We start from the raw sequence: 23,977 nt of genomic DNA, 5'->3' as shown, positions 1-23,977 counted from the left end.
ACTTTAACTTCATCAGGTGGAAAAAAGCTTAAGAGGAGCAGTAATTAGGGTGCCACTTCCTGTTAGGGGTATCTGTGTGGGACCTTTTTCGTCTGCTCTTTTGTAGAGTAAGGTCTTAATGTTTGAAATCTGAGAGCCCTCCAATTCCAACTCCAAAGTCTAGGTTAGGTATGGGACTGTACCAGGGGAGACTCTGAAGCCAGTAGCAGGAAGGATTCTTGACTGCAACTCTAAGGATCCTGCTCTCTCCCTAGTATTTTCTGTACAAGTTCCCTCAAGATGTGGATTCGGTCATCGTCAAGGTGGTGTCTGATGTAGCCTACCCCTGCTCAGTTGTCTCCATCCAGGATATTGTGGTAAGTCTAAGGGATGGAGGGCAAGGACCTGGCTGCCTACTGGGCCTCTGCCCTCCTGCAGAAGCTCTGTGCCCCAGCAGAGAGAGAACCTCAGAAGGCCTCCACCCTACCGTGGAAGCAAGGAAGGGAGTACTTGAAGAAGGAACGAAAGTCCTATGGGAAGGAGGCAAAGACAAATGCTGAGTTCAAGCAGGCCATCCAGAGATTTTTTTTTTTTTTTACATAAATAAATGATAAAGTTGTTCCTGCCCGGTCTATCAGTAGGGGACTTAAGATCATATCGACTTCTTCGTGTTTGACACCCAACTATCTTGTGATAGCTGATCTCTCTCTCTCCTTGGTTTTCTCATTCTACCTTTCACAGTTGCTGGTGCCCTTTATTGGAAAGGGGAGAATGACTCCTGCCTCTGAGAAACATTGACTGTAGCTCACATCTGGCAAACACTCCCCTATTCCTCCTCATTTTCCACTTCACTGAATTAGAGACCTGTAGTATGAGGGCAGTAAGATGGGGACAGAGGTAGAAGGCTGCTACCTGTGGAGTCCTTGCTGTGATCTTTAAGGGAAGTGAGTAGCATCAAATTATACTGCCTGAAGAGGTAGAAAGGCAGGAGGGTGACAGGCACTTTTCAACCTGTTGGTACAGAACTAAGATCTGTAGTGGGAAAGAGTAAAATTACGGTAAGCAGTTGGCATATACAGCAGACTACAAAGCATGCACATGTCCAGGGTTAGGGGTGAGCATATACACTGCTCTGTGGGAATAGCAAAGAGTGATCTGACAGACTCCTCATGTATGATTGAATGGTAGCCGTCTTGCAAGGGAAATGAAATGAATTAGTGCAGACCACAACTTGTGTCTTCGGAACATTCTTTCTAAGCTCTTGGTGAATCCTGATTCTTTTCTTTCCTTGGTCATCCCAAGCAGGGCTCTTCGGTGCTGCTATGCACTATGTGTTTATTTGTTGGTTCCCTACAAAATGGTCTGGATTTTATGCCTGGTTTGGTCCTTACTTGCATCTCTTTCAGTGCCCTGTTTATGATCTTGATCATAATGTGGAATTCAACGGTGTTTACCAGTCCATGACAAAGCAGGCGGCAATTGCAGTGCAGGTGAGATGCTGATCAGATTTCTGTTCTGTTCTCGTGTTTCTCAGTGGTGGCTTGTTGGGTATATCTCTAATGCTCCTTTTTTTGTTGTTGTGGGTTCCTAGCTGTGAGCCTCCAGCAAGAGCCTTTGTTTTTATCAAATCAGCTAATAGTGCTTCTTCCACTTATGTTACCTTGACTACAAATCCTTGCTTACCTTTGCTTAGATAGATATGTCATATCTTCGGTGTTGGGGCTCTAGATCACAGTGGCTGCAGCCTTTATTGCCAGCTGTCTTGCATTCAGGACTTGTCTCTTCTACCACTAAGTGGTGTACTAGTACCTCTTAATGTACAATGTTTAGACAGATGACTTACGCTTTAATTAAATGGCGTGCTTTTTAAAATTTTATTTTAATATTGGGTTGTTTGTACTGGGGTTCTACTTGTACTGAATGCAGGTGAACTTACTTATTTGTTGTCATCAAGGATGTGGGGAGCATCCCCAAAAGTGAAGCTCTGTCCAAAACAGACAATCTTCTGTAGGGCTGGTGCCTGCAGAGCTATTAAAATCTCATCTCTGTCCCTTTGGACTATCACCTCTGCCTTGTATAGAGAGAGAGATTCCTTTGCAGTCCCCCATTCCTCCTCATTTTCCACCTCACTGAGTAAGAGACCTGTAGTATGGGAGCAGCAAGATGGCGACAGAGGTGGAAGATGCTGTGGCTGCTGCCTGTAGAGTTCTTGCTGTGACCTTTCAAGGAAATGGGTAACATCAAATTTCATGGGTTCTGTCTTTTTTTCATTCACCTGTGCAGAAAAAGGACTTCCCAGGCGAACAGTTCTTTGTTGTGTTTGTCATCAAGCCAGAGGACTATGCCTGTGGGGGTTCTGTGCCTTCCTCTATCCATGGTAAGTTGTGTTAGGAGTCAGGCTTGGCTCTTACACCTGGGTGGTAAAACAATGGGAATACTTGGTGGCCTTCCTGTGGGATGACATGAGATAGTCATATAACTTTCTGTCATCCAGGTAGACACAAGGAAGACCAAAATACCAATTTTATATTGTGTCTGGTAGGTTAACAAGTCTATCCATTATAGTACCCTGTCCGTACAGTTGTCTTGGGATCAAAGAAAGCTCCAGACTTGAGGGAGCGGAAAACTTGTTAGCATAATTTTATAAGAGGCTGATTCAAGTGCCTTCCCAAGCCAGAAAGCTTGTGTCTTCCTCCTGGGCAGTGGCCAGAGCCAGAGCTCCACTACCACTGTGATAGCTGAAACTGGAGCAGGGATGCAGCTGTCCCCATGGCACACCAGAGCTCCCTTCAAATTAGGGATATACTTCCTCCCTGTAAAGAAATGAGATTACAACCAACAGATTTACTGGGCTCCCACCCACCACTAATTTCACCACTGTCACCTTCTAGTGTATTTATCTTGTCCTGTCGCAGTCTGCAGAGTGTATTAAGCAACGCTGAAACATAACAAGCAGATAGTGTGGTATATATAAGTGGGATGAGAAGCAGAGTTTAGACCAAAAGAAGAGGACAAAAGTAGTGCCCTAATATCTGCAAGGAGAGAAACTGCCCTTCTGGGGACTAGATGAAAAGGTTGTACTTTGCATTCAGACATCTAAACTTAAGCGGTATATGGAAGGCTTAACCAGGATGTTTCTAGGTGAAAAGAAAAGAAAAGAAAAGAAAAGAAAAGAAAAGAAAAGAAAAGAAAAGAAAAGAAAAGAAAAGAAAAGAAAAGAAAAGAAAAGAAAAGAAAAGAAAAAAAACAAAAAAAAAAGATGTATATTGGCAAGTTTGGGAAAGGATTAGGGCAAAGCTAGAGTGAGATAACAGTAAAGAAAACAAAACAACAACAACAACAACAACAACAAAACAGACTTTGGAGGTTTTGCAAGTGCAGAGAACTGAAGACAGGACCAGAGATCACTAATGTTTGTTTTTTACGTTTTCCGTATGCTTTGCATCTGACAGGAAACAGCAACCGTACCTGGAACCTCCAACAAACAAAGAACCTTCAAGTGACAGTTGTGCCCTCCATTAAAAGTTAGTGTCTCTTTGCTGAGCAGTATGACACTTGGGGGGAATTTGGCACTTCTGTGCAGGAGAGCATGGCTGGGGAGTCAACCCCATGAAAGGATGGTGAAGAAAGCAGCAGCAGAGGAACTGAAACTACTGCAGCCCTGGTGCCTTCCAGAAGGTGCTGTATGGGGTGGTATCACCAGCACACCAGCCAGTGCTGGAGGAAAAGAGGAAAAAAGATGGTGGGAGACCTTGCACCGTGTTCTGGTAACTCCTGGTGAATAAAGTGGATGGGGCTGCTAGGTTGCTTGGGGCAAGGGGTTGTCACTGGATAGTACTGCGAAGAGGGGAGCGGGAGTGGTCCTGCGAAAGTAGTCCCACTAGGAGGGGTCCCATGGGGAAGGGGCAGGCTCATTGAGAGCCTACCCATTCTCTGTGAACTGATAGCTGCCTTTTCTGTAGAGTCTGTTTATGTGCAAGCCACGTTCTTCAGCTTCCTGAGCTTCCTCTCCTTTTACCTGGGCTCAGTGGTTGTTGCTTTCATTCACTTTATCAGGTGAGTCAAGAGTTTTTACAAAAACAACAATCCAAAGTTTTTTTGTTTTAATCCTCTGAAATGCCTCCTCCTGCAGTACATCCGAGGGGTGGCTGCAAACATCTGAACCAAGCAGGCCAACCAAGCAGGAGACTTCTGTGCAGGAGCAGTCAGTAAACTTGCTATTGTTTTGTGCCCATGGGGATCATGGCACTGAGAAACCAGGGCTTTTCCCTCTATTTTTCTGTAGTGTCTCCAGTCCCTGGATTTCCTGATACGGGGACACAGGGTGGCAGTTGGGAGTTATGATACAGCTGGTCTGAAATATAGAATGCCAGGGCATTGGGGAACCAAGGCACTCCTCGAGTGCAAGAGCAAGTACTATGTGGAGTTCCAAGGTGATCCTGGGCCCAGCTACCATGACAGACTGTCCACAGAGAAAGCAAGCAGCTCTTCCACCTGTCCCAGGGTCCCCTCTTGGACATTACTATTATGGCCTAAGCCCTCTTGAGAGAGAGCGGGAATGGAGAAGCAGAGGAAGGCCAGTATCCCAGTGGGAAGGTAAGAGTTGTCTTCTTGAGACAGGTAACTGTTAGCAAGCAATGAGCCTTAGTGGAGAAGCAAGGTGGTATGTGTAAGGTGGTAGGGAAAGGAGGATTTTAGGGGGAATAGTCCTTGCTGACTGTGTAGGCAGTGTCTCTAGTTAAAGTGGATCCTTTGTGTGAAAGTGCAGAGGCTCAGGACTTTCCTGCTACAATCCTCCCTGGCTTACAGGGTAGAGGTTGACATGAGCTGTGTATGTCCTCATCTAGACTCATGGAGAACTGGAGAACTTTCAGCAAATAGTGGGTGGGTTTTGTGGATAAGGATTTTCTCTTTCTCCTTACCTTTCCCACCTTGGCACCAACACTGAAGGAGGCAGTATAGACTTTTTGGGTATCACAGTGACACAGAGCTCCAGCCCTACTGTCCCTTCCAGAGATTCTTATGTGTGCAGTTCCCAGAGCGGGGGAGTCAGGTTTGGGAATGCAATTTTAGAGTCTTTCACAGCACACTGAACAATATTGGACAGATTATGTCACTGGTTGTCCTGTCTCTGATGGTTAATTGAGAAAAAGAAAGACTTCTACTTGGAAATTAAAGAGCTGCTTTGGATATTAGAGAGGTAGAGGAAAAGCAGTCATTAGAGAGGTAGAGGAGAAGCAGTCATGTCTGAGACATGCAAAGTTGCAATAGATTTTTTTTTTTTTTTTTTTTTAGGACTTGTGCCATGTTGACCTGCTGGTGTTCTAGGTGCCCCTGTCAAGACTGACAAGTGGCAGGGTTTGTTTGGTATCTCATGAGAACTGTCTGTTCCTTTTTAGGATTCGGCAGAAGGCTTCAGCTGGCAGAAACAGTCCTGATGATGGTAAGGTGGGTTTTTTTATTTATTATTTTATTATGCGACATCTTTAAATGTATGGCATGGCTCCCAGGCTGAGCAATGGACAGGCCATTTGTCAAGTACCTTCTGACCCTCCAATCCTTTGTCCTTTCTTGTATGTGTACCACATGGTCTCTGGCACTGGTGGAAGACACTAGAGCTTCCTCTCTGCCCTCATGAGAGAGGGTGCTTGGAGCAGATTCCCACAAATCTGGTCCTGACCCCCTCTCCAAAGAGCTGGCCTTTTAGGGGGTTGGAGGAAGGGCAGGCCTTGACAAAACTTGATTACAGACTGATGTTCCTGCTGCCAGATTTGTTCCCTTCTAAACAAGGAACTTCAATTTTCTGTCAGATTTTTATTCTTTGTGATTTTTCACACTTAGTTTAAGCGTGGAGTTGCATTTTCTTTTTCTTTTCTTTGTTTGATGTTTGTTTCTTCAAATTAAATTTTAATTTGTCTTTAATGGTGAATTTAAGAGAACAAAGTGAATGAATGACTAATACAGTAAAGTAGTGCTGTTTGTCTTATTCACTTTGGTATTGGATTCCATTTACTTTATGCTGCACCCAGATTTCGGTGTTACAAAAATATAAATGCATCTAAAAAGCTGGACAGCTGATTGCTGATCCAAAAAGATGGACATTTTGGCATGTGGAAGGTTGGAGAGTACCTGTGGTTTCTGCTTCCTGGGGATGTGTGGGAGGCTGGCTGTTTACTTAGAGACTGAAAACTAGTTCAAAGCGTTAGTTTGAGAATAAGAAGCATCATCATTTGCATTTCTCTCCTGGGGATAGAGAGCTTAGAGGGACTTTTTAATTTTTATTTATTTAGAGTTTTTTGTTGCTTTTTTGTTGTTGTTGTAGGTTTGTTTGTTTTTGTCCCATCTTCTTCAGTCTCCCTTGCTGGCTACTTATCACTAGATTAGGGTGCTAATATAACTGAACTCAACTTAAAGCATCAGATCTTCAATCTAACCTGGCAGTGTCTGGGTGAGTATTTCTGTCAAGTGACTGGGGATCTTTGGCCTCTCAGAGTGGCTTTTTAAACAGATTGAGATGCGTGTGCATTACTGTATGCTAAGTCCCATGTGTGTTTGAAACAGTTTTCTTCACAATCAATCAAGCAGGAACTTATAAAGTGTGTTTAAAAATACTCTGAGTTGGCTGCAAAACAACAATAGGACTCCAGGCACAGGAGTCAGCAGTGAAAATAGGAAGGGCCTTTAACACTGTGGGGCTTGGAGAGATGAAGGAATTGGATCTGGGCCCTGGAGGAGCCAAGCTGATGCCAAGGGGTGGCTGTGTAAACCCAAGGGGCATGGTCTCATCAGGATAGTGGAGCTGCCCTGGGATGAGAAGCCCAGGGGAAGCCACTCCTGGTGCTGTAGCTGGAGGATGCAAGTGCTGCTGGTGGCTGAGAAGCTGCATTCCAGACTGCCCTCACAATAAGTGGAAGTTAAATCCTGTTACTTGAGGTATTCAGAGAAGATGCATAGTGGAGGTGCTGTTGCCGAGTCCAGCCTGGGAGGCTAGGTTCCCAGGTAGGGAAGGTCACAGGAGAGCATCCCAAATGAAAGAGTAGAGAAATTGGATACCTTCACCTGCTGTGGGTTTCCTACCAAATATGTGGGCCTCTCCTCTCCCTCATATTCCAGTTCGTCTTCATGTGCCCGGCATTGCCTGTCTATCTGTCACAGCCCCATCTTTTCCTCTGCGGAGGAACCATGTCCTACCCACATGCTCTTGACAGTGGTTCTGATGCCGAAAAAGAAAGTGATAACTTCGTTTTCCCTGTCCTGCAGATCACCTGCTGCATGTTGGTTTTCTCAATACTTTCTCCTCACTCACTGGAATTTTTCTCCCTCAAAAGTGACCCTGGCTCTCATCTTTCCTTTTGCTCCCCTTTTCTTTCCCCTGCCCTGCTAGAAAAAAGAAAAAAAGAACAGACGGAGATGCCTATAAAACTCAGTCTGTGATCACCAACTATGCTTTGAGTCCTGTGTGCCCCATTGCTCTGACAACTGCTTGATTTGGAGAGATAGATGATGTCACTTGAGTATGCGTGCCTCAGTGCCTTCAACACAAGGAAATGTTTCTCTCGCCCTTTTCCCAATGATAACAATTTCCAAACAACTTTAAAGCAGCAAGGAAAAAAAAATCTACCATGAGAGAGGAAGCACTGCATGGCAGATGATGAGTAGAAGGTGGATCAGAGTTTAACCTGGTACCTACCAGATATCTTGTTCCTGCAGCAGTCTGCAACAAGTGCTGCTAGTCCTGGCTCAGAGCTGAAGGAGTTTCTTGCTGAGGAGAGCCCCCGGCAGTTTAATCCATGCTGCTTTGTCCACTTCAAATGCTCCCCTGATGTTCTTTGTTTCAGCTTTCTTTGCCCTACCACTCCAGGAGGGCAGAGGACACCAGATCCGAGGCCACAACCAAACAAGGACAATGAATGTGTCAGAGGAGAGAGCGAACAGGAGAGTGTAAAATACCCTTGCTGGGTGGGCCTACCCCATACAGCATTGTTAGGAAGCTCATGGCTTTGGGATGGGTCAGGTGCTGGTAAGCCAGAAGAGGAACTTGGAAAGATGTGGGGAATTGTCAGGCTGCAGTAAGGATGAGTGGTTTTACGTACTGACTGGCTACTGGCTAGCTGGACCTCTGTCAGTTAGATATATTTGATCTTCCCTCTGCCTCTCTGCCTCAGACTAGCCGCACAGCGTTGTGACAAGGGTGAAGCTTTATGAGCACCATGGCCTGTCTTGCCATTTGCCACCACTAGAAGACAAGAGTGTTGCTCTGGCTGGTCTTGCTGTCTTCCTTGCAAGGAACAGAATGTTTGACAACCTGCCTGTGACTTTTCTGGGGATAACTTGAGGGAGGTAGTGACAGGTGACTAGATCCTCACTTGGAGGGTGAGGGAGAAAAAGAATTAGAAAGTTCTTATGAGTGCTGCAAATATGAGACTTGTCCTGAGTTTGCCATGCTTTGCAGCCATAGGGTGGTCTCCACTGGGTGCTGCATAAGAGACTTGTGCTCTTCTGAGTCCAGATGGCAGTCTCTGTGGGGACGCTAAATGGAATCGTTTTGCTTCATACTGTGCAGGAAGAAAATGTCATACTAGCTCATTAAAGAAGACAATAAAATAATCCAGAGGGGCAACAACCACAGGACTTTAGTTAGTTTATTTTATTCACCAGTGGAAGACCTTTGCAATAACAACATCCACCACTAACCGGCATGATTGTTATAGGTGTATATATATATTATATTTCTATATATATTATATATTTATATATATTTTATATATATATTGGGTATTATATATATATTTATTTTATACATACAAATATATATTTATAAATATTTATATTTATAAATATTTATATTTTATTTATTTTATTTATTTATATGTTATTAATATATATTATATAAATATATTTATATATTTATATGTGTATATATTTATCCTATCAGTGAGGGTAATGGGTTCAAGGATGAGAAGGCAGATATCACAGATTAACAACTGGCTGTGCCACTGGGCTAGGCAACAGGGTTTTGGCTTCTGTGACCATGGGACTCTGTTTGATGACCACCAGCTAGTGGGGAATGATGGGAACCACCGCAGCAAGAGGGACACACATCTCTGCCAAAAGGCTGGCCAAGCTGGTCAGGAGGGCTTTAAACTAAGCAAGAAGGGGGAAGGGGAGTGTCACACGGACAGGGCAATCAGTACCACGCAGCCAAAGTCAGTCTCTTTCACCCCTCCTGGGAAACCAACTCAATACTCACAAATCCATGGGCCCTGATGAGATGCACCTCCGAGTTCTGCGTGAGCTGGCAGATGTCATAGCTAAGCCGCTCTCCATCATCTTTGAAAGATCCTGGAGAATGGAGGAGATGCTGGAGGACTGGAAGAAGGCCAATGTCACGCCAGTCTTCAAAAAAGGCAAGAAGGAGGACCCAGGCAACTACAGGCCAGTGAGCCTTGCCTCCATGCCTGGAAAAGTGATGGGACGGCTCATACTGGCTGTTGTCTCCAGGCAAGTGGAGGACAAGAAGGTGCTGAAGAGTAGTCAGCATGGATTCACCAAGGGGAAGTCATGCTTGACTAACCTGATAGATGGATAGATGAGGACTATCCAGCTATGGATATGACTAGCTGGATAGATGAGGGGAGAGCAGTGGATATCACCTATCTGGACTTCAGCAAGGCTTTTGAAACTGTCCCTTACAACGTCCTCCTGGGCAACCTCCAGAGGTGTTGGATAGATGAGTGGACAGTGAGGGGGATTAGGAGTTGGCTGGCTGGCAGATCTCAGAGGGTGGTGATCAGTGGTGCAGAGTCTAGTTGGTGGCCTGTAGCTAGCAGTGTCCTCCAGGGGTTAGTCCTCTGTCCAGCCCTGTTCAATTTATTCATCAATGACCTGGATGAAGGGATGGAGTGCTGCCTCAGCAAGTTTGCTGATGATACGAAACTGGGAGGAGTATCCAGAGGGACCTGGACAGACTGGATAACTGGGCAGTGAGAAATCTTACGAAATTCAAGACAAGTGCAAGGTCCTTAGGGAGGAATAACCACAGACACCAGTACAGGCTGGGGATGGACCTTCTGGAGAGCAGCTTTGCAGAGAGGGATCTGGGTGTCATGGTGGACGACAAGTTGACCATGAGGCAACATGGAACTTAAGGAAAAAATTTTTAACAGTGAGGGTGACAGAGCACTGGAACAGGTTGCCAAGAGAGGTTGTGGAGTCTCCTTTTCTGGAGATCTTCAAAACTCATTTGGATGCAGTCCTATGCCACGTGCTCTAGGTGTCCCTGCTTGTGCAGGGGGGTTGTACTAGATGACCTCTAGAAGTCCCTTCCAACCTTAAGCATTCTATGATTCTATGATTCATAGGCTTATCAATTAGTAAACAGAAATTAGCAATTAGCACAACTAAAGAGTACCCTGCTCATCCCAGAAAAAATGAAATAAAATAAAATGCTGTGGCATTACTTCATCCTCAGTGTACAGGTGACTCTCAGCCTTATAAGAAGTTACCTTAGCCCAGCGTTCCACGTTAAGGGGAGTGAAGGGAGACTCACAGTCCAGCCAGGGAAGCTGGTCAGGTGTTATTCCTGATCCCAACTCAACTCATCAGTGCTAGACTCTGTCTTTTATACTCTTAGGGAAGGAGTACCTGACTGTGCTATGGTCATCCTTATAAGTTGATCCTTCCAGAATCTTCAGGCAAGTTCCAAAAGATTATCTGCTCTTTGCACTGTCAATGAGATGGGTTTCGGTCCCTTATCGGGTGTTTTGCAACTGTATCAGTTCTTTAGCCAGTTGGGTACTGTTTGCAAAACAAAACTTCCGTACCTTCACAAGACTTCCAACTTCCCTATCTTATTGTCTGTGATAGTACCCAAAGTTTCTCCATCACTTTTCTGCCACATTGATAGAGTTTTTGCAATCTGGCAGTTTCAGTTGTTAAATTTCTAATTGACTATCAGGAAACACTTGCTTTGCAGTATGCCCTAGTGGGAGGGAGGGTGCCTCCTCTATCTTTTCTCACTGCCTTAAGGCTAACTAGCTCTTATGGGTCTGTTTCCATTGCAGGATAATGACCTCTTCACACCCTATCACAGCCAGTACTCCTGAGGAAAGCAGCTATGGTGCTATTGGTATAGTATCTTCCATACCTAGGGCCATACCTTCCTCTATGTGGGGCAGGATCAGGCTCAGATTTAGTGTTTTAAGACTCAGAGGGACAAGCTGGTCTAACAGCAGGACAAAAAGAAACTAGCTTAGGAGGTTCAGGCTGAATATTAGGGAAAAATTCTGCACCAAAAAAGTGGCACAACTCTGGAAAATACTCTAGTCTCAGCTAAACAAAGCCACAGTTATCTAACAGTCCCACTTCTAGCAAGGGTTTGAACTAAACTGCTAAATGTCCCTTCCAACCTAGCCCCCAAGAGTCTGTCACTGAGCCTCTTTAGCCTTCCAAAGAAGGAAATAGTTTGAATTGTGTGCCACAAGGCAGGAGAGAGATGGAGGTTCTTTCTCTGGAGGCTTTATTAGGTGAGCAGTAATTGTCAATAGATAAACTGTGCCTTGGGCAGCAGAAGAAACAAAGCTTCCTTGAATGCTGCTATTCTGAGATGGTGGGAAATCTCTTCCTTTGCCAAAATATTTATTGATCTCCTTGCAAGTGTTGTGCCTGTCGAAGGATAGGTGCTGACCAGCTCGATGCTGAGAGACTTCTTGGGCCAAGCCCTTGAATTTGACAGAATTGAGACTCAGGTGCAAGTGATGTGATGCTCAGATGAGGGCAGGAACTCTGTAATTTTTAGTCCTTGCTCAGATTGCATTTGCTCTCCTTGCTGTAAAGATATACTGACACCTCTGACGTTGCCCAATTGTAGAAGTAGTGAAGTAGTAGTAGTAGTACCTCCAAACACCTGGTAGAAAAATTCAGAACTAAGGCTCCATGACCTCTGGGAAAATTCAGGAGGAATTTGGTCTTGGAGCAGAGTTGAAGGCTGCATGCTTTTTTCAAGAGTATACTTTAAAATATATGTAAATGTTGTGCTCAAATGTTCTGGGCAACAGGCTTACAAGGCATTCATCAAGCCAATAGAGTGAGTACAGCAAATCCCAATAAACTGCAGGTGAACAGTACTGTACATGTAGTAGGAGCAAAGCTGATTTTCTCCCTCTAAAATTTCAGCTTTCTCTCTTTTATTCTGTTATGTTTTTAGAAAAGCTTATACACAAAGATTATACAAAAACTGCATGATGGCCTGTTTCTGACTTCCACACTGCTGTCTCACTAGGGCTTTCTGGCTTGTTTTGGACTTCCAGATTTCAGAGTCCAGGCTAATAAAGAGTAGAAAAAGTTACAGAGATAAAAAGCAGTAGAGTAAAGACATGGGCAGAGAATGCTGGGGTTGGGGGCAGAATAGGTAAGGAAAAAAGAGTCTTTGAAAGTACTAGCATTTGGAGCTTTTGGGAAGGGCTGTGATCATGGGACAATTTGGTTCCCTGAAATGGCCTTGTCCACTTTTCACAGCAGAGGAAGACTGTTTCATTGTTGCTGTTCATAGAGGGATTTAGTCTTTGACCAGTTCCTTCTCCTCACTCTGCTCCAGATGAGTTAAGCTCCAGTGGTGGACGGCAGTTGTCTTCCCCTGAGCGAGGGCCTCAAGCTGGTTCTGACACTGACAGCTCTGTTGAGGAGGAGAGTGACTTCGACACCATGCCAGAAATTGAAAAGTGATAAGAATGTCATCCGCACTAAGGTAAGTTACCATTGCAGCTGTGATTGTGCTGCTGGTCAATAGACAAAGCTGGACCGGTACCAGCACTATTTGCTTACCAGAGTTTTTAAGTTTCCATTCCTTCTTTGAAGGATTTCATGTAACAAAGACAAATGTATTTTGAATGTTCTTCCACAGTCTAAGAAGTCTGATGTGCTAGGCACTCTACTAAAATGAGTGATTTAATTTTTCCCTCTTTCACATCCCACTAATGTTTTAGGTGTTCCTCTCTTTGTCAGACTTGTCCAGGAAGGATCGAAGGATTGTCAGCAAAAAATACAAAATTTATTTCTGGTAAGGTGACAATAACTTGGATAAAGCCAAGTTCAGTACTGAGTTTTTGGTTGTGGACTCTCCATTTGTGTCCACATGTTCCTCTTTTCAAAAATGCTTTAGGCTTGAGGATTTCTTTTGAGCCATCCTGTTATGCACCCTGCCCCTGTTCCAACCACTAGCTGCAAATTTCACATACTTCAAGTGAGGATATTTGTGGACCAGTTCAAACAGATCGATAGATGGAAACTCATTTGTGTTAACAGCTCTAAAGTACAGTAATGGGCATCGCACTGGAACAAACTGAGGAATGTGGAACTGTCATTTAAACACATACGCGTGTGATCCACGTGCTAGCTTTTTTGTGCCCTTAGCACTTGCCTCCTGTTGGATAGCATTAGCGTGTTTGCTCTTGTACTTCAGAAGATTGCAAATGAGCTAGCATAAAGCTCTGACTGGCACGTTTGTTGGGAGAGGAGGATCTGTGCCCTTAGGCACTGGGGTGTATGTGGCAGCTCCACGAGCACTATGGAGCTGTGCTGGGCGTTTGGTGGTTGTGCTGGTGTGTGTAATTGCTGCTGCTGCCTCCTTCTTGCAGGAACATCATCACTATTGCAGTGTTTTACACCCTGCCAGTAATCCAGCTCGTCATCACCTACCAGACGGTGCGTCAGTCCCTGTGTGGCTGTCCCCTGGGCCTGGGCCTGGGTCTTCTTGCCTTTAAACCTGCTCTTCATGTGCATGGTGCAAGAACAGTTGCAATAAAATGAGGTCATGCTTGAATCTCTCTTAATGTCTAAGGAGCAATTTACTTAAGCTGCTCTCTCTGCACCAGGTGCTGAGCCTTCACAGAGCTTGCAGTTTTTATGCTATTTTTAACTGGAAAGTGGGGAGTTCCACTGTCCTCCCCCCTCTCTGATGTCTCATTTGAGGCCTGCTTTACCTTAGAGGCAGGAGGAATAAATTATTTCTAAACTGTACTTACTTGTCTAACAGATTTGTTGTGATCTGAGCAACTTTTCTTTCCTCCTCCCTCTGTTTTCCCTCTTACCATCCTGCTGCTATTCGGAGATCCATAAGCAGATCTGGTTTTTGCCTCTTGTTGTATTAGTGGAGCTGGGGGAAGCAGGGGTGAGGACACAGTATGTTTCCTCTGAAAACTGCTGTCAAGTTTGTGGCCTGTATCATCCTCTTGCCCTCATAAAAGCTTCATTTGTAAATGCTGGTACTCCTCTGCACTGATGCCTGAGTTATGCTATACCCTAGTCCCTAAAATGCCTCTTGAGGCACAGTGGACCTTACTCAGTGACTTTCTTCTAAAATGTTGGCACCCAGTCCATTAAATTGGTCAAGGAGAGCAACAAAGACCAGCTGGGATTTGGAACAATCAAAGACTTGGCTGATAATATCCAGTCCTGTCCATAGCACCTCTGGGCTGCTGCAGCAGGTTTTGCTGCTTTTCTGTACCACGGTGTCTGAGCTATAGTGGGTTGTGAAAAGCCATTTGCAGAGTGTAGTGTTACAGAGCTGCAACTCATGAGTGCCATATGCACAGTATGGCATTTACATCTTGCGTGCATGCTAGTGCATAAAGCAAACGTTTCAGATCGGAGAGGAAGTGCTAACATTGGGGCTCTGGCCTCCTTTCTTCCCAGGTAGTGAATGTGACAGGCAATCAGGACATCTGCTACTACAACTTCTTGTGCGCTCACCCCCTTGGAGTGCTAAGGTGCGTGACCATTGATATGGCTTTGTGTGTCCTGCATGTTTGTGCTGTGCCCAAGTGAAGATTTTGTCCCTGCCAGGCTTACAACATCCATGCTGATAAGACCACAGAGGGTTAGGGCTCATAGCAGAGTCTCTCTCAGTTTTCTGCTTAGCTCAGCTGTGACTTTCTGTTGCAATGAGACACAGGTACCCAGGAACACTGGTACTTGAGTTCCCCCAACAAATCTACTGGGAAGCAAGAAAAGGCTCTGGAGCTCTTCTAAACACTTTCACATGCATCAAAGGAGCAGCAGCTCTGCAAAGAAGTTTAGCTCAGTCCTTTCAGTGCAGCATTTCTCTGATCTAATATGGAAATGGAAGAATGTAAAAGGGAGAATATAAAGAGGATGGGGCCAAACTTTTCTTGGTGGTAGCCAGTGACAGGTCAAGAGGTAATGGGTACAAATTGAAACACAGGAAGTTTTATCTCCATATCAGGAAGTTCTTCTTTGCTGTTGGGGTGACAAAGCACTGGAACAGGCTGTCCAGAGAGGCTGTGGAGTCTCCTTCTTTGGAGATATTCAAAACCTGCCTGGATGCGACCCTGTGCCATGTGCTCTAGGTGTCCCTGCTTGAGCAGTGGGGCTGGACTAGATGATCTCTAGAGGTCTTTTCCAACCTTAACCATTCTGTGATTCTGTGAAATGCAGAGAGCCTAGAGTTAGGAATCTTGCAAGGAAAGTATTTAAATCCACTGAGCAAGGTGAAATATTCAGCCTAAATGCTGCTTACATGCAGCATGTAAAACTACAGGTGTTTGGGCAACTGACAAAATGCAGAGTAAGTGAGGGAAGCCGATCAGATGCACAGTCTGTGGCCTAGGGTTCTCCCTTCAGACGCTATGCTGTCCTTGTCTTAAACCTTTTTATTTCCTGCAGTGCTTTCAACAACATCCTCAGCAATGTGGGCCACATGTTGCTAGGCTTTCTCTTCCTTCTGATTGTGTTGCGCAGAGATATCCTCCACCGTCGGGCCGTGGAGATGAAAGATATCTATACTCTGGTAAGGAACATTGCTGCTTGGGACATAGTGCAGGAAGGAAGGATAGGGGGGATGTAGAAGCTAAATAGAGTGAGCTACACAGTGGCTTTCCATTTGCTTTCCTGGATGGAAGACTGATTCTTCCTTTTGTCTCAAGATGTGTCAGTACCAGGACACAGAGGTCTTCAGGCTGAAGTTTTGTGTGGTTAACTTTGATTTGTTTCTTGTGGATTCTGCTGGCTCTGTAACTCTGTGTTGCACTGGTAGACGGAGGACAGGTGTAGGGGTGGAGATGGGGAAGAAGAAAAGAGAGAATGAAAATTTGCTTGTGATATAGTGTATAGTGAGGGATATTGTACTGTGCAGCTCTACTCTCTTCCAGGATTATGGAATCCCAAAGCATTTTGGTCTCTTTTATGCTATGGGCATTGCTCTGATGATGGAAGGGGTACTCAGTGCCTGTTATCATGTCTGCCCAAATTACTCCAATTTCCAGTTTGGTAAGCTGAGTTGCTTTTCTCCTTTTGAGCTGGTGGCAGGATTTGCTGTGCTCTGCCTCCTGCTGAGTATTTCCCGTTTTTCTGCCTGTACAAACCTTGCCTGGAGTTTGCCTGTTTCATGGTGCAGTCAGAACATGTATGACTCTGGAAATAAGGGGCTACTGCACTTCAGCCTCCCTTTCAGGGCCCTGGGGACTTTAGTAGTGTGCTAATGGTAGGGTCTCCCCTCACTTTTGCTGCTTAGAGATTAAAGATGCAAAATGCACAGTCAGGATGTTTGAGTGGTACAGTCTGGAGTTCTCTGTTCTCCACTGCAGTGGAAATGCTTTCTTTGAGGACCTCTCTGCTTCCCTGCCTGTTCCTGTGCTGTCTTATGTTGCTGAGCATTTATCTTATGGGCCCTATTCTTTGTTGTCCCAGAGCATGTTAGATTCACCACATGATGGCAAAGCAGAAGATGCTGTCCAATGTCACGTAACATCAAGGCTTCATGTCTGCTAGCTTTGGGTTTGTTCTTGCTTCCATGTTTCTCCTTTATGTGCAGTTTGGAACTGCTTGAGTCTGTTGGTAGTACATATCTTCACTGACTCTCTGTTCTCCCTCCACAGACACCTCCTTCATGTACGTGACTGCAGGACTGTGCATGCTTAAGCTCTACCAGACCCGTCACCCAGACATCAACACCAGCGCCTATTCTGCCTATGCCTCATTTGCTGTGGTCATCTGTCTGGCAGTCCTTGGAGTGGTACAACTTCCTCTTATCTACCTCCCTCTCTGGGAAGGAAGTGGTGCTGCTGGAAGCATGGCTCAGGTGGAAAAATGATTGCGGAGAGCAGCTGAGCTGACTAAGAGTGTGTGAAGCAGATCATAGAATCATAGAATCATAGAATGCTTAGGGTTGGAAGGGACCTCTAGAGATCATCTAGTCCAACCCCCCTGCATACGCAGGGACACCTAGAGCAGATGTTAGCATTTGAATTCCCAATGAGCTTTTTTTTTTTTTTTTTTTTTTTTTTTTTTTTTTTTTTTTTCTTCCCTCCACTCTCCCTGGGCTCATAGAGAAGAGGAGAGCAGTTGCTCTAGGCTTGCTCTTTTTCAAGCCTTGCCTACCCTATGCTACCCTTCCCAAGAGGGGAGGTTCATGCACCCAGATGTCCTTGTACAAACATGCTGCTGGCTTCTCATGGCGAGGTCCTCCTTGGAGTGGGGGTGAACTGGGTTGAGCTTCAAGGAAAAGTGACCTTTGCCAAACTGCTCGTGTCTTTTCCCCTCCTTTGGAAAACTGTGTTGCTGGGCACAGCTCCTGCAGTTGGCTTTGCTGTCTTTGGAGAGATGCAGGGCTAGTATAATGGTCCAGGAACTTCCAGGCAAGTTTCAGAAATATCTAGCTGTAGAAAGGCAGTGGTGCAGAGGGAGCCAGCAGCTACAATAGCAAGAGGATTACCCCTGTGTGTCAGCAGTTGACAGTGGGTCAGACTGGTGTGGGGCTTTACCCTTTTGCTCCTAATAGTACAGGTGCTGAGCTGGCTTGCCTCAACTGCCAACCTGTGCTTGACCTTTGAGGTCTCTGCTCTCTCCTCTAGAGGTTTGAGGTTTCATCAAGCAGTAACCAGGCAAAATCCATTGAATTCTTGCACTGAACTAGCAGCTGTGTCCCAGCAGGTTTTTAGCACAACACTACCCACTACAAATTATCAATCAGTTCTGTGAAGGTCTCAGGGTAGGGTTCTGTTCTAGAAGGGTTCTGTGAGATATAGTGCATGCTGATTTTCCTTGTGACTTTCCAAGAATCACTTGATAGCATTAGCAGAGCTACTCACTGAGATGCAACATTATGAGGTTGTATTATGGGGTACTATATGTTCTATAGAGGACTGTATAGCATATGCATATTATGAGATAGATATGTTATATAGAGGGCTTTAAACTAAGCAAGGAGGGGGAAGGGGAGTGTCACACGGACAGAGCAATCAGTACCACACAGCCAAAGGCAGATGGCATCCAGTGGGAGTATGGTAGTGGGGAAGTGAGGATAGGATATGATTATAGAGGGTCCTCTTTCACCCCTCCTGGGAAGCCTGCAGGCTCACTTACTTCCCTGAAATGCCTGTACACCAATGCACGAAACATGGGGAATAAGCAGGATGAACTGGAGCTCTGTGTGCGGTCCCAGCATCATGATCTCATTGGAATCACAGAGACATGGTGGGATAGCTCACACGACTGGAGCACTGCCATGGAAGGCTAGGTGCTCTTTAGGAAGGACAGGCTGGGAAGGAGAGGTGGTGGAGCTCTTTATGTGAGACAGGAACTGGAATACATGGAGCCCAACCTGGGAGTGGGTGATGAGCGAGTTGAGAGCTTGTGGGTAAGGATTAAAGGGCAGGCTAATGTGAGAGACACTGTGGTAGGTGTCTGCTACAGGCCACCTGACCAGGATGAGGAAGTTGATAAGGCCTTCTACAGTCAGCTGGATGTTGCCTCACGGTTAGAGGCCCTGGTTCTCATGGGGGACTTCAACTACCCTGACATCAAGTGGAAGGACAACACAGCCAGGCACAAACAGTTCTGGAGGTTCCTGCAGTGCGTTGATGACAACTTTTTGATGCAGGTTGTGGAGGAGCCAACAAGGAGAGGTGGGCTACTGCACCTTGTATTAACAAATGGAGAGGACGTGTTGGAGATGTGAAGGTGGGGAGTAGCCTTGGCTGCAGTGACCATGAGTTGGTGGAGTTCAGGATCCAACGAGGAGGTGGCACAGCTGTAAGTAGCCTTGCAACCATGGACTTCAGGAGGGCCAACTTTAGCCTCTTCAGAGACCTCCTCAGAAGAATCCCATGGGCTAAAGCTCTAGAAAGAAGAGGGGCCCAAGAGAGCTGCTTAGTTTTCAAGCAGCACCTCCTTCACGCCCAGCAACAGTGCATCCCTGTGTGTAAGAAGTCAGGCAGAGAGGGCAGGAGACCTGCGTGGATGAGCAAGGAGCTTGTGGCATTGCTCGAGCAGAAGGCGGCGGTATAGAGAATGTGGAAAAAAGGACAGACCCCTTGGGGGAAATATAGGAACATTGTCAGGGAATGCAGAGATGCGAGAAGGAAAGCTAAGGCATGTTCAGAACGCAATGTGGCAGGGGATGTTAAAAATAACAAGAAAAACTTCTTCAAATTATTAACAGCAAAAGGAAGATCAGGTGAAACGTGGGCCCGCTGGTGAACGAGGTGGGTACCCTGGTTACAAATAACACAGAAAAAGCAGAATTGCTGAATGCCTTCTTTGCTTTGGTGTTTACCAAGGGCAGCCCTTTAGAGTCCCAGGCCCTGGAGACAGGAGAAGAAGCCTGGAGAGAGGAAGACTTGCCCTGTGTAGAGGACGATTGGTTCAGAGAGCACCTAAGGAAACTCAATACTCACAAATCCATGGGCCCTGATGGGATGCACCCCCGAGTTCTGCGTGAGCTGGCAGATGTCATAGCTAAGCCACTCTCCATCATCTTTGAAAGATCCTGGAGAACGGAGGAGATGCTGGAGGACTGGAAGAAAGCCAATGTCACGCCAGTCTTCAAAAAAGGCAAGAAGGAGGACCCAGGCAACTACAGGCCAGTGAGCCTTGCCTCCATGCCTGGAAAAGTGATGGGACGGCTCATACTGGCTGTTGTCTCCAGGCAAGTGGAGGACAAGAAGGTGCTGAAGAGTAGTCAGCATGGATTCACCAAGGGGAAGTCATGCTTGACTAACCTGATAGATGGATAGATGAGGACTATCCAGCTATGGATATGACCTGCTGGTTGGTTAAGGGGGAGCAGTGGATATCACCTATCTGGACTTCAACAAGGCTTTTGAAACCGTCCCTTACAACATCCTCCTGGGCAAGCTCCGGAAGTGTGGGACAGATGAGTGGACAGTGAGGGGGATTAGGAGTTGGCTGGCTGGCAGATCTCAGAGGGTGGTGATCAGTGGTGCAGAGTCTAGTTGGTGGCCTGTAGCTAGCAGTGTCCCCCAGGGGTTAGTCCTCTGTCCAGCCCTGTTCAATTTATTCATCGATGACCTGGATGAAGGGATGGAGCGCTGCCTCAGCAAGTTTGCTGATGACACGAAACTGGGAGGAGTAGCCGACACCCCAGAGGGCTGCGCTGCCATCCAAAGGGGCCTGGACAGACTGGATAACTGGCCAGTGAAAATCTTAGGAAATTCGATAAAGACAAGTGCAAGGTCCTTAGGGAGGAATAAGTCCAGACACCAGTACAGGCTGGGGACCGACCTACTGGAGAGCAGCTCTGCAGAGAGGGACCTGGGCGTCTGGCAGACAACAAGTTGACCAGGAGGCAACAGTGTGCCCTTGTGGCCAAAAGGCCAATGGGATCCTGGGGTGCAGGATTAAGAAGAGCGTCTCCAGCAGCTCGAGGGAGGTGATCCTGCCCTTCTACTCAGTCCTGGTGAGGCCACATGTGGAGTACTGTGTCCAGTCCTGGGCTTCCCAGTACAAGAGGGATGTGAAGCTGCTGGAGGGGTGTCGAGCTGTGGCTACAAGGATGATCAGGGGCTTGGAACATCTGCCCTATGAATAGAGACAGAGAGCTGGGCCTGTTCAGCCTGGGGAAGAGAAGGCTGAGAGGCGATCTAATCATTGTATGTAAGTACCTCAAGGGAAGCAGTGAGGAGGATGGTGCTGGCCTCTTTTCAGTGGTGGCCAATGATAGAACTAGAGGAAACGGCCAGAAACTGAAGCATCAAAAATTCCACAGGAACCTAAGGAAAAATTTCTTAACAGTGGGGTGACAGAGCATTGGAACAGGTTGTCAAGAGAGGTTGTGGAGTCTCCTTCTCTAGAGATTTTCAAAACTTACTTGGACACAGTCCTGTGCCATATGCTCTAGGTGACCCTGCGTGTGCGGGGGCTTGCTAGATGATCTCTAGAAGTCCCTTCCAACCTTAAGCATTCTATGACTCTGTGATTCTATAATTACCTTGCCAGGAGCTTTGAAGAGTAGAGCAAGCTTATAAGCTGCGTGTCTCCCTAGTTCCACTCATGCAGAGGCAGTTTTCCTGCCTTTTTCTAAGTTCGGTCTCCGGGAAGGAAACATTCAGAGGAAAACCATGTGTGCTGACAGCCTGACAGCAGCCCTGAGCTTCTGGGCACTTCAGTGTATGACTGTAACACTAAGCTTTTCATATAGCATTAACCTGGATTTGTAGGCAACTTCAGTTCTTTATATAAAGAAGTGTATCATAGGAGCGACTGCCTGCACAGCAGCTTTGTCCTTTTCAGTATAAAAATAACCTTTTGCTCAATTGCTGTGTAGTTTGACTGACTTCAGAACTTACCAAAGATGAGTCATGTCTGACACTTTCCATACCTGAATTAAGTGAAAGATCTGAAACAGTCGTGTATTCTCACCTTGTACCTCTGAAGAATTCACATGTCTTGAAAATCATTGGATTTAGGCATTACTGGGAGTAATTTTAGTCTGATGTGATGCACTAGATGTGCATCACTATGTGATGCATAGGCAGACTATTTCTCTGTCTGCCTGTTTGTCAAATCCAGCTGCGGGCCTGAAAGTTGCTGCCCAGGAGCAAGGAGAGATTGCTTGGGCCTGCATTTCTGTTCCCTGAGCCAGCTGCAGTCCTCTGAATTTTCCATCCTCTCCGAAGGATTTAAGAAATGGTCTCTTCTCCAGAAGTGCTGTGCTCCTATTGGTTTTCTGGATTTTGTCTGAATTTATAGTTTTGATTTCAAATTGAGGTGTTGGCGGTTTATTTCTATGTTCAGTGGTGATTTCTGACACCCTGTAGTGGTTGGGGAGGGAGTGGGGAATGACTGGCCCACTGTTAGCCAGGCTCAATTTGCTCTTAATATATTTTTGTTTTCAGGTGTTTGGGAAAAATGACATGGTGTTTTGGGATATTTTCTCAATGATCCATGTTCTGGCCTCTCTTGCTCTCAGCACTCAGATCTACTACATGGGCCGCTTCAAGATTGGTAAGTGTTGCAATCGAGCTGTGTTGTGCTGTGGTGTCCAGGCACCTTCTCACCTACACAAGTGACTGCTGCACCACTTGGTGCCTATGTGAGCCCACTCCTTTGGCCTGTGCTTGTCCTGGGTTAGCATATCCTGTCTCTCATCTGAGACTCTTTCTGCCCCACAAAGTCCTCATGCTGCTGGTCTGCAGAAGTGTAGGAGTCAGCAGGACCAGGCTGCCCCATCGTATTAGAAGAGATTGGCTCCCTCGAGGATCTTGTCATATATCTACAGCTATTGCTTGTGCTGTGCTCACAGAAGCAAGCTAAATAAACACCATCATGAGGTGAGGGGGTGGTCTGCTGGAGAACCTGGCTCTTGTGTTCTGTTTACAAACTTGTTTTTCCTTCATCTGCTCTCATCTGCCTCAGATGTCCCTGATTCAGGTAACTGGCAGCAGCTCCCATTCTTCCCTGGGGAAGTGACTGAGAATGAACATGGCAGTTAGGGCTGCCTGGATGTGTGTGGGGAGGCAATCCTGCGTGCTGTTGGGAACTGACTGCTAAGGAGTGAGGTCATTTTGCTAGCAGTACAGCTTGTCTTTCTTCCTTTACAGGAAGAAGGTGATCTAGTGTCATATCAGAGCTTTCCTGTGCTAGAGACTTTTTAGCTCCATATTTGTGTCGTAAGAGCGGGGTGTGTGTACACATGCATATTCATGTCTGCCCATCCTCCCTGCCTCTGATGGCTCTGTAATGACTTTTATGGGCAGGAGTATCTTGGATGCATGCTGCTTCTACAGGCCCCTCTGATGACTCTGAGGGACAGATGTCTGCCATCTTCTCCTTTTATAGCAGCTTGTTCCACAAGAGGAATTTTTCTCCCTTGCTGCATACACTTCTCCTCCAGCCTGCTTGCACATACAGACAGCCTATTTGAATCCTGAGCTGTGCCATTTTCAGGGGGTTGATGGCTTTTTAACATGTCACCCCAGACAAACGTCATCTGCATCTCAGTTGTAGTGGCTGCCCTACAACTCAGTACAAACTGCTTTCCAGGAGCCAGAAATGAATCTGCACACTGTCCTGTTCATCTGCAGACTGGGTTCTCTGCCAGCCAGCAGGTGCCCACTTTTTCCCATTCAGCCATTTGCATCTCAGTCTGACTGCACTGTCTTTTTAACCTCTTTCTCTGGCAGACTTGAGGATATTTCGCCGAGCAGTGCTGGTGCTGTACACGGACTGTATCCAGCAGTGCAGCCGACCAATGTACATGGTAAGCTTTCCTCTCATCTTGCCATCTCCCTCACCACTCACTCACTTATTAGGTGCAGAGGAAAGGGTTGTCCCTGTTTGCAAAAGTGATGCTTCAAACATCTTTTCTTCCCCAAAATATATGGGTAGATGCAGATCTCTAGTGGAGCTGTTTACCCTGACCAGGCCTCCTCTGTTCTAAGGTTCAGTGAATAAAACATTAGAGCAAAGGTGCTGCAGATGCGATAGGATTTTCCTTTGCTCTTGCTCTCTGCGGGGTGTCAGTCCAAGGGGCTGGCATAAGGCTTTGGGCAGTAACTCTTTTATGGCTCTGGGGCTAAAGCAATGACTATTCATATTCCTGCAGCACCCCAGTGCAGATGGCAAACAAGTAAGAAACAGCAGCTGTTACCTTATGTCCCACTGACTCCTTTCTACTTGGTACAGAGCACAGATTATAGCTGGAAGCCAACTGAGCTTTGTATCTGTGAGCATTCATCTCATT

The 23,977-nt window shown here is 46.1% G+C and overlaps 1 protein-coding gene across 1 annotated transcript in view; it reads left to right on the top strand.

The window, feature by feature from the left end:
* Window positions 1-23,977, top strand: part of LOC104575167 (SID1 transmembrane family member 1-like) — a 51,284-nt gene that overhangs the window by 23,693 nt on the left and 3,614 nt on the right. Inside the window, 18 exon segments of the mRNA XM_088531310.1 lie at window positions 255-356; window positions 1,386-1,469; window positions 2,263-2,356; window positions 3,432-3,503; window positions 3,942-4,035; window positions 5,379-5,427; window positions 6,731-6,732; window positions 11,043-11,107; window positions 12,575-12,696; window positions 12,698-12,724; window positions 12,963-13,036; window positions 13,614-13,680; window positions 14,671-14,744; window positions 15,661-15,784; window positions 16,146-16,263; window positions 16,872-17,008; window positions 22,131-22,239; window positions 23,418-23,494. Coding sequence (XP_088387436.1) covers window positions 255-356; window positions 1,386-1,469; window positions 2,263-2,356; window positions 3,432-3,503; window positions 3,942-4,035; window positions 5,379-5,427; window positions 6,731-6,732; window positions 11,043-11,107; window positions 12,575-12,696; window positions 12,698-12,724; window positions 12,963-13,036; window positions 13,614-13,680; window positions 14,671-14,744; window positions 15,661-15,784; window positions 16,146-16,263; window positions 16,872-17,008; window positions 22,131-22,239; window positions 23,418-23,494 — 1,491 coding nt within the window.

The sequence above is a fragment of the Tinamus guttatus genome, unplaced genomic scaffold, assembly GCF_059628265.1.
Source record: "Tinamus guttatus ecotype Peru unplaced genomic scaffold, ASM5962826v1 Tinamus_guttatus_pri_ptg000404l, whole genome shotgun sequence".
Classification (NCBI taxonomy): domain Eukaryota; kingdom Metazoa; phylum Chordata; class Aves; order Tinamiformes; family Tinamidae; genus Tinamus; species Tinamus guttatus.
This window is presented reverse-complemented; position numbering and strand designations above follow the sequence as displayed.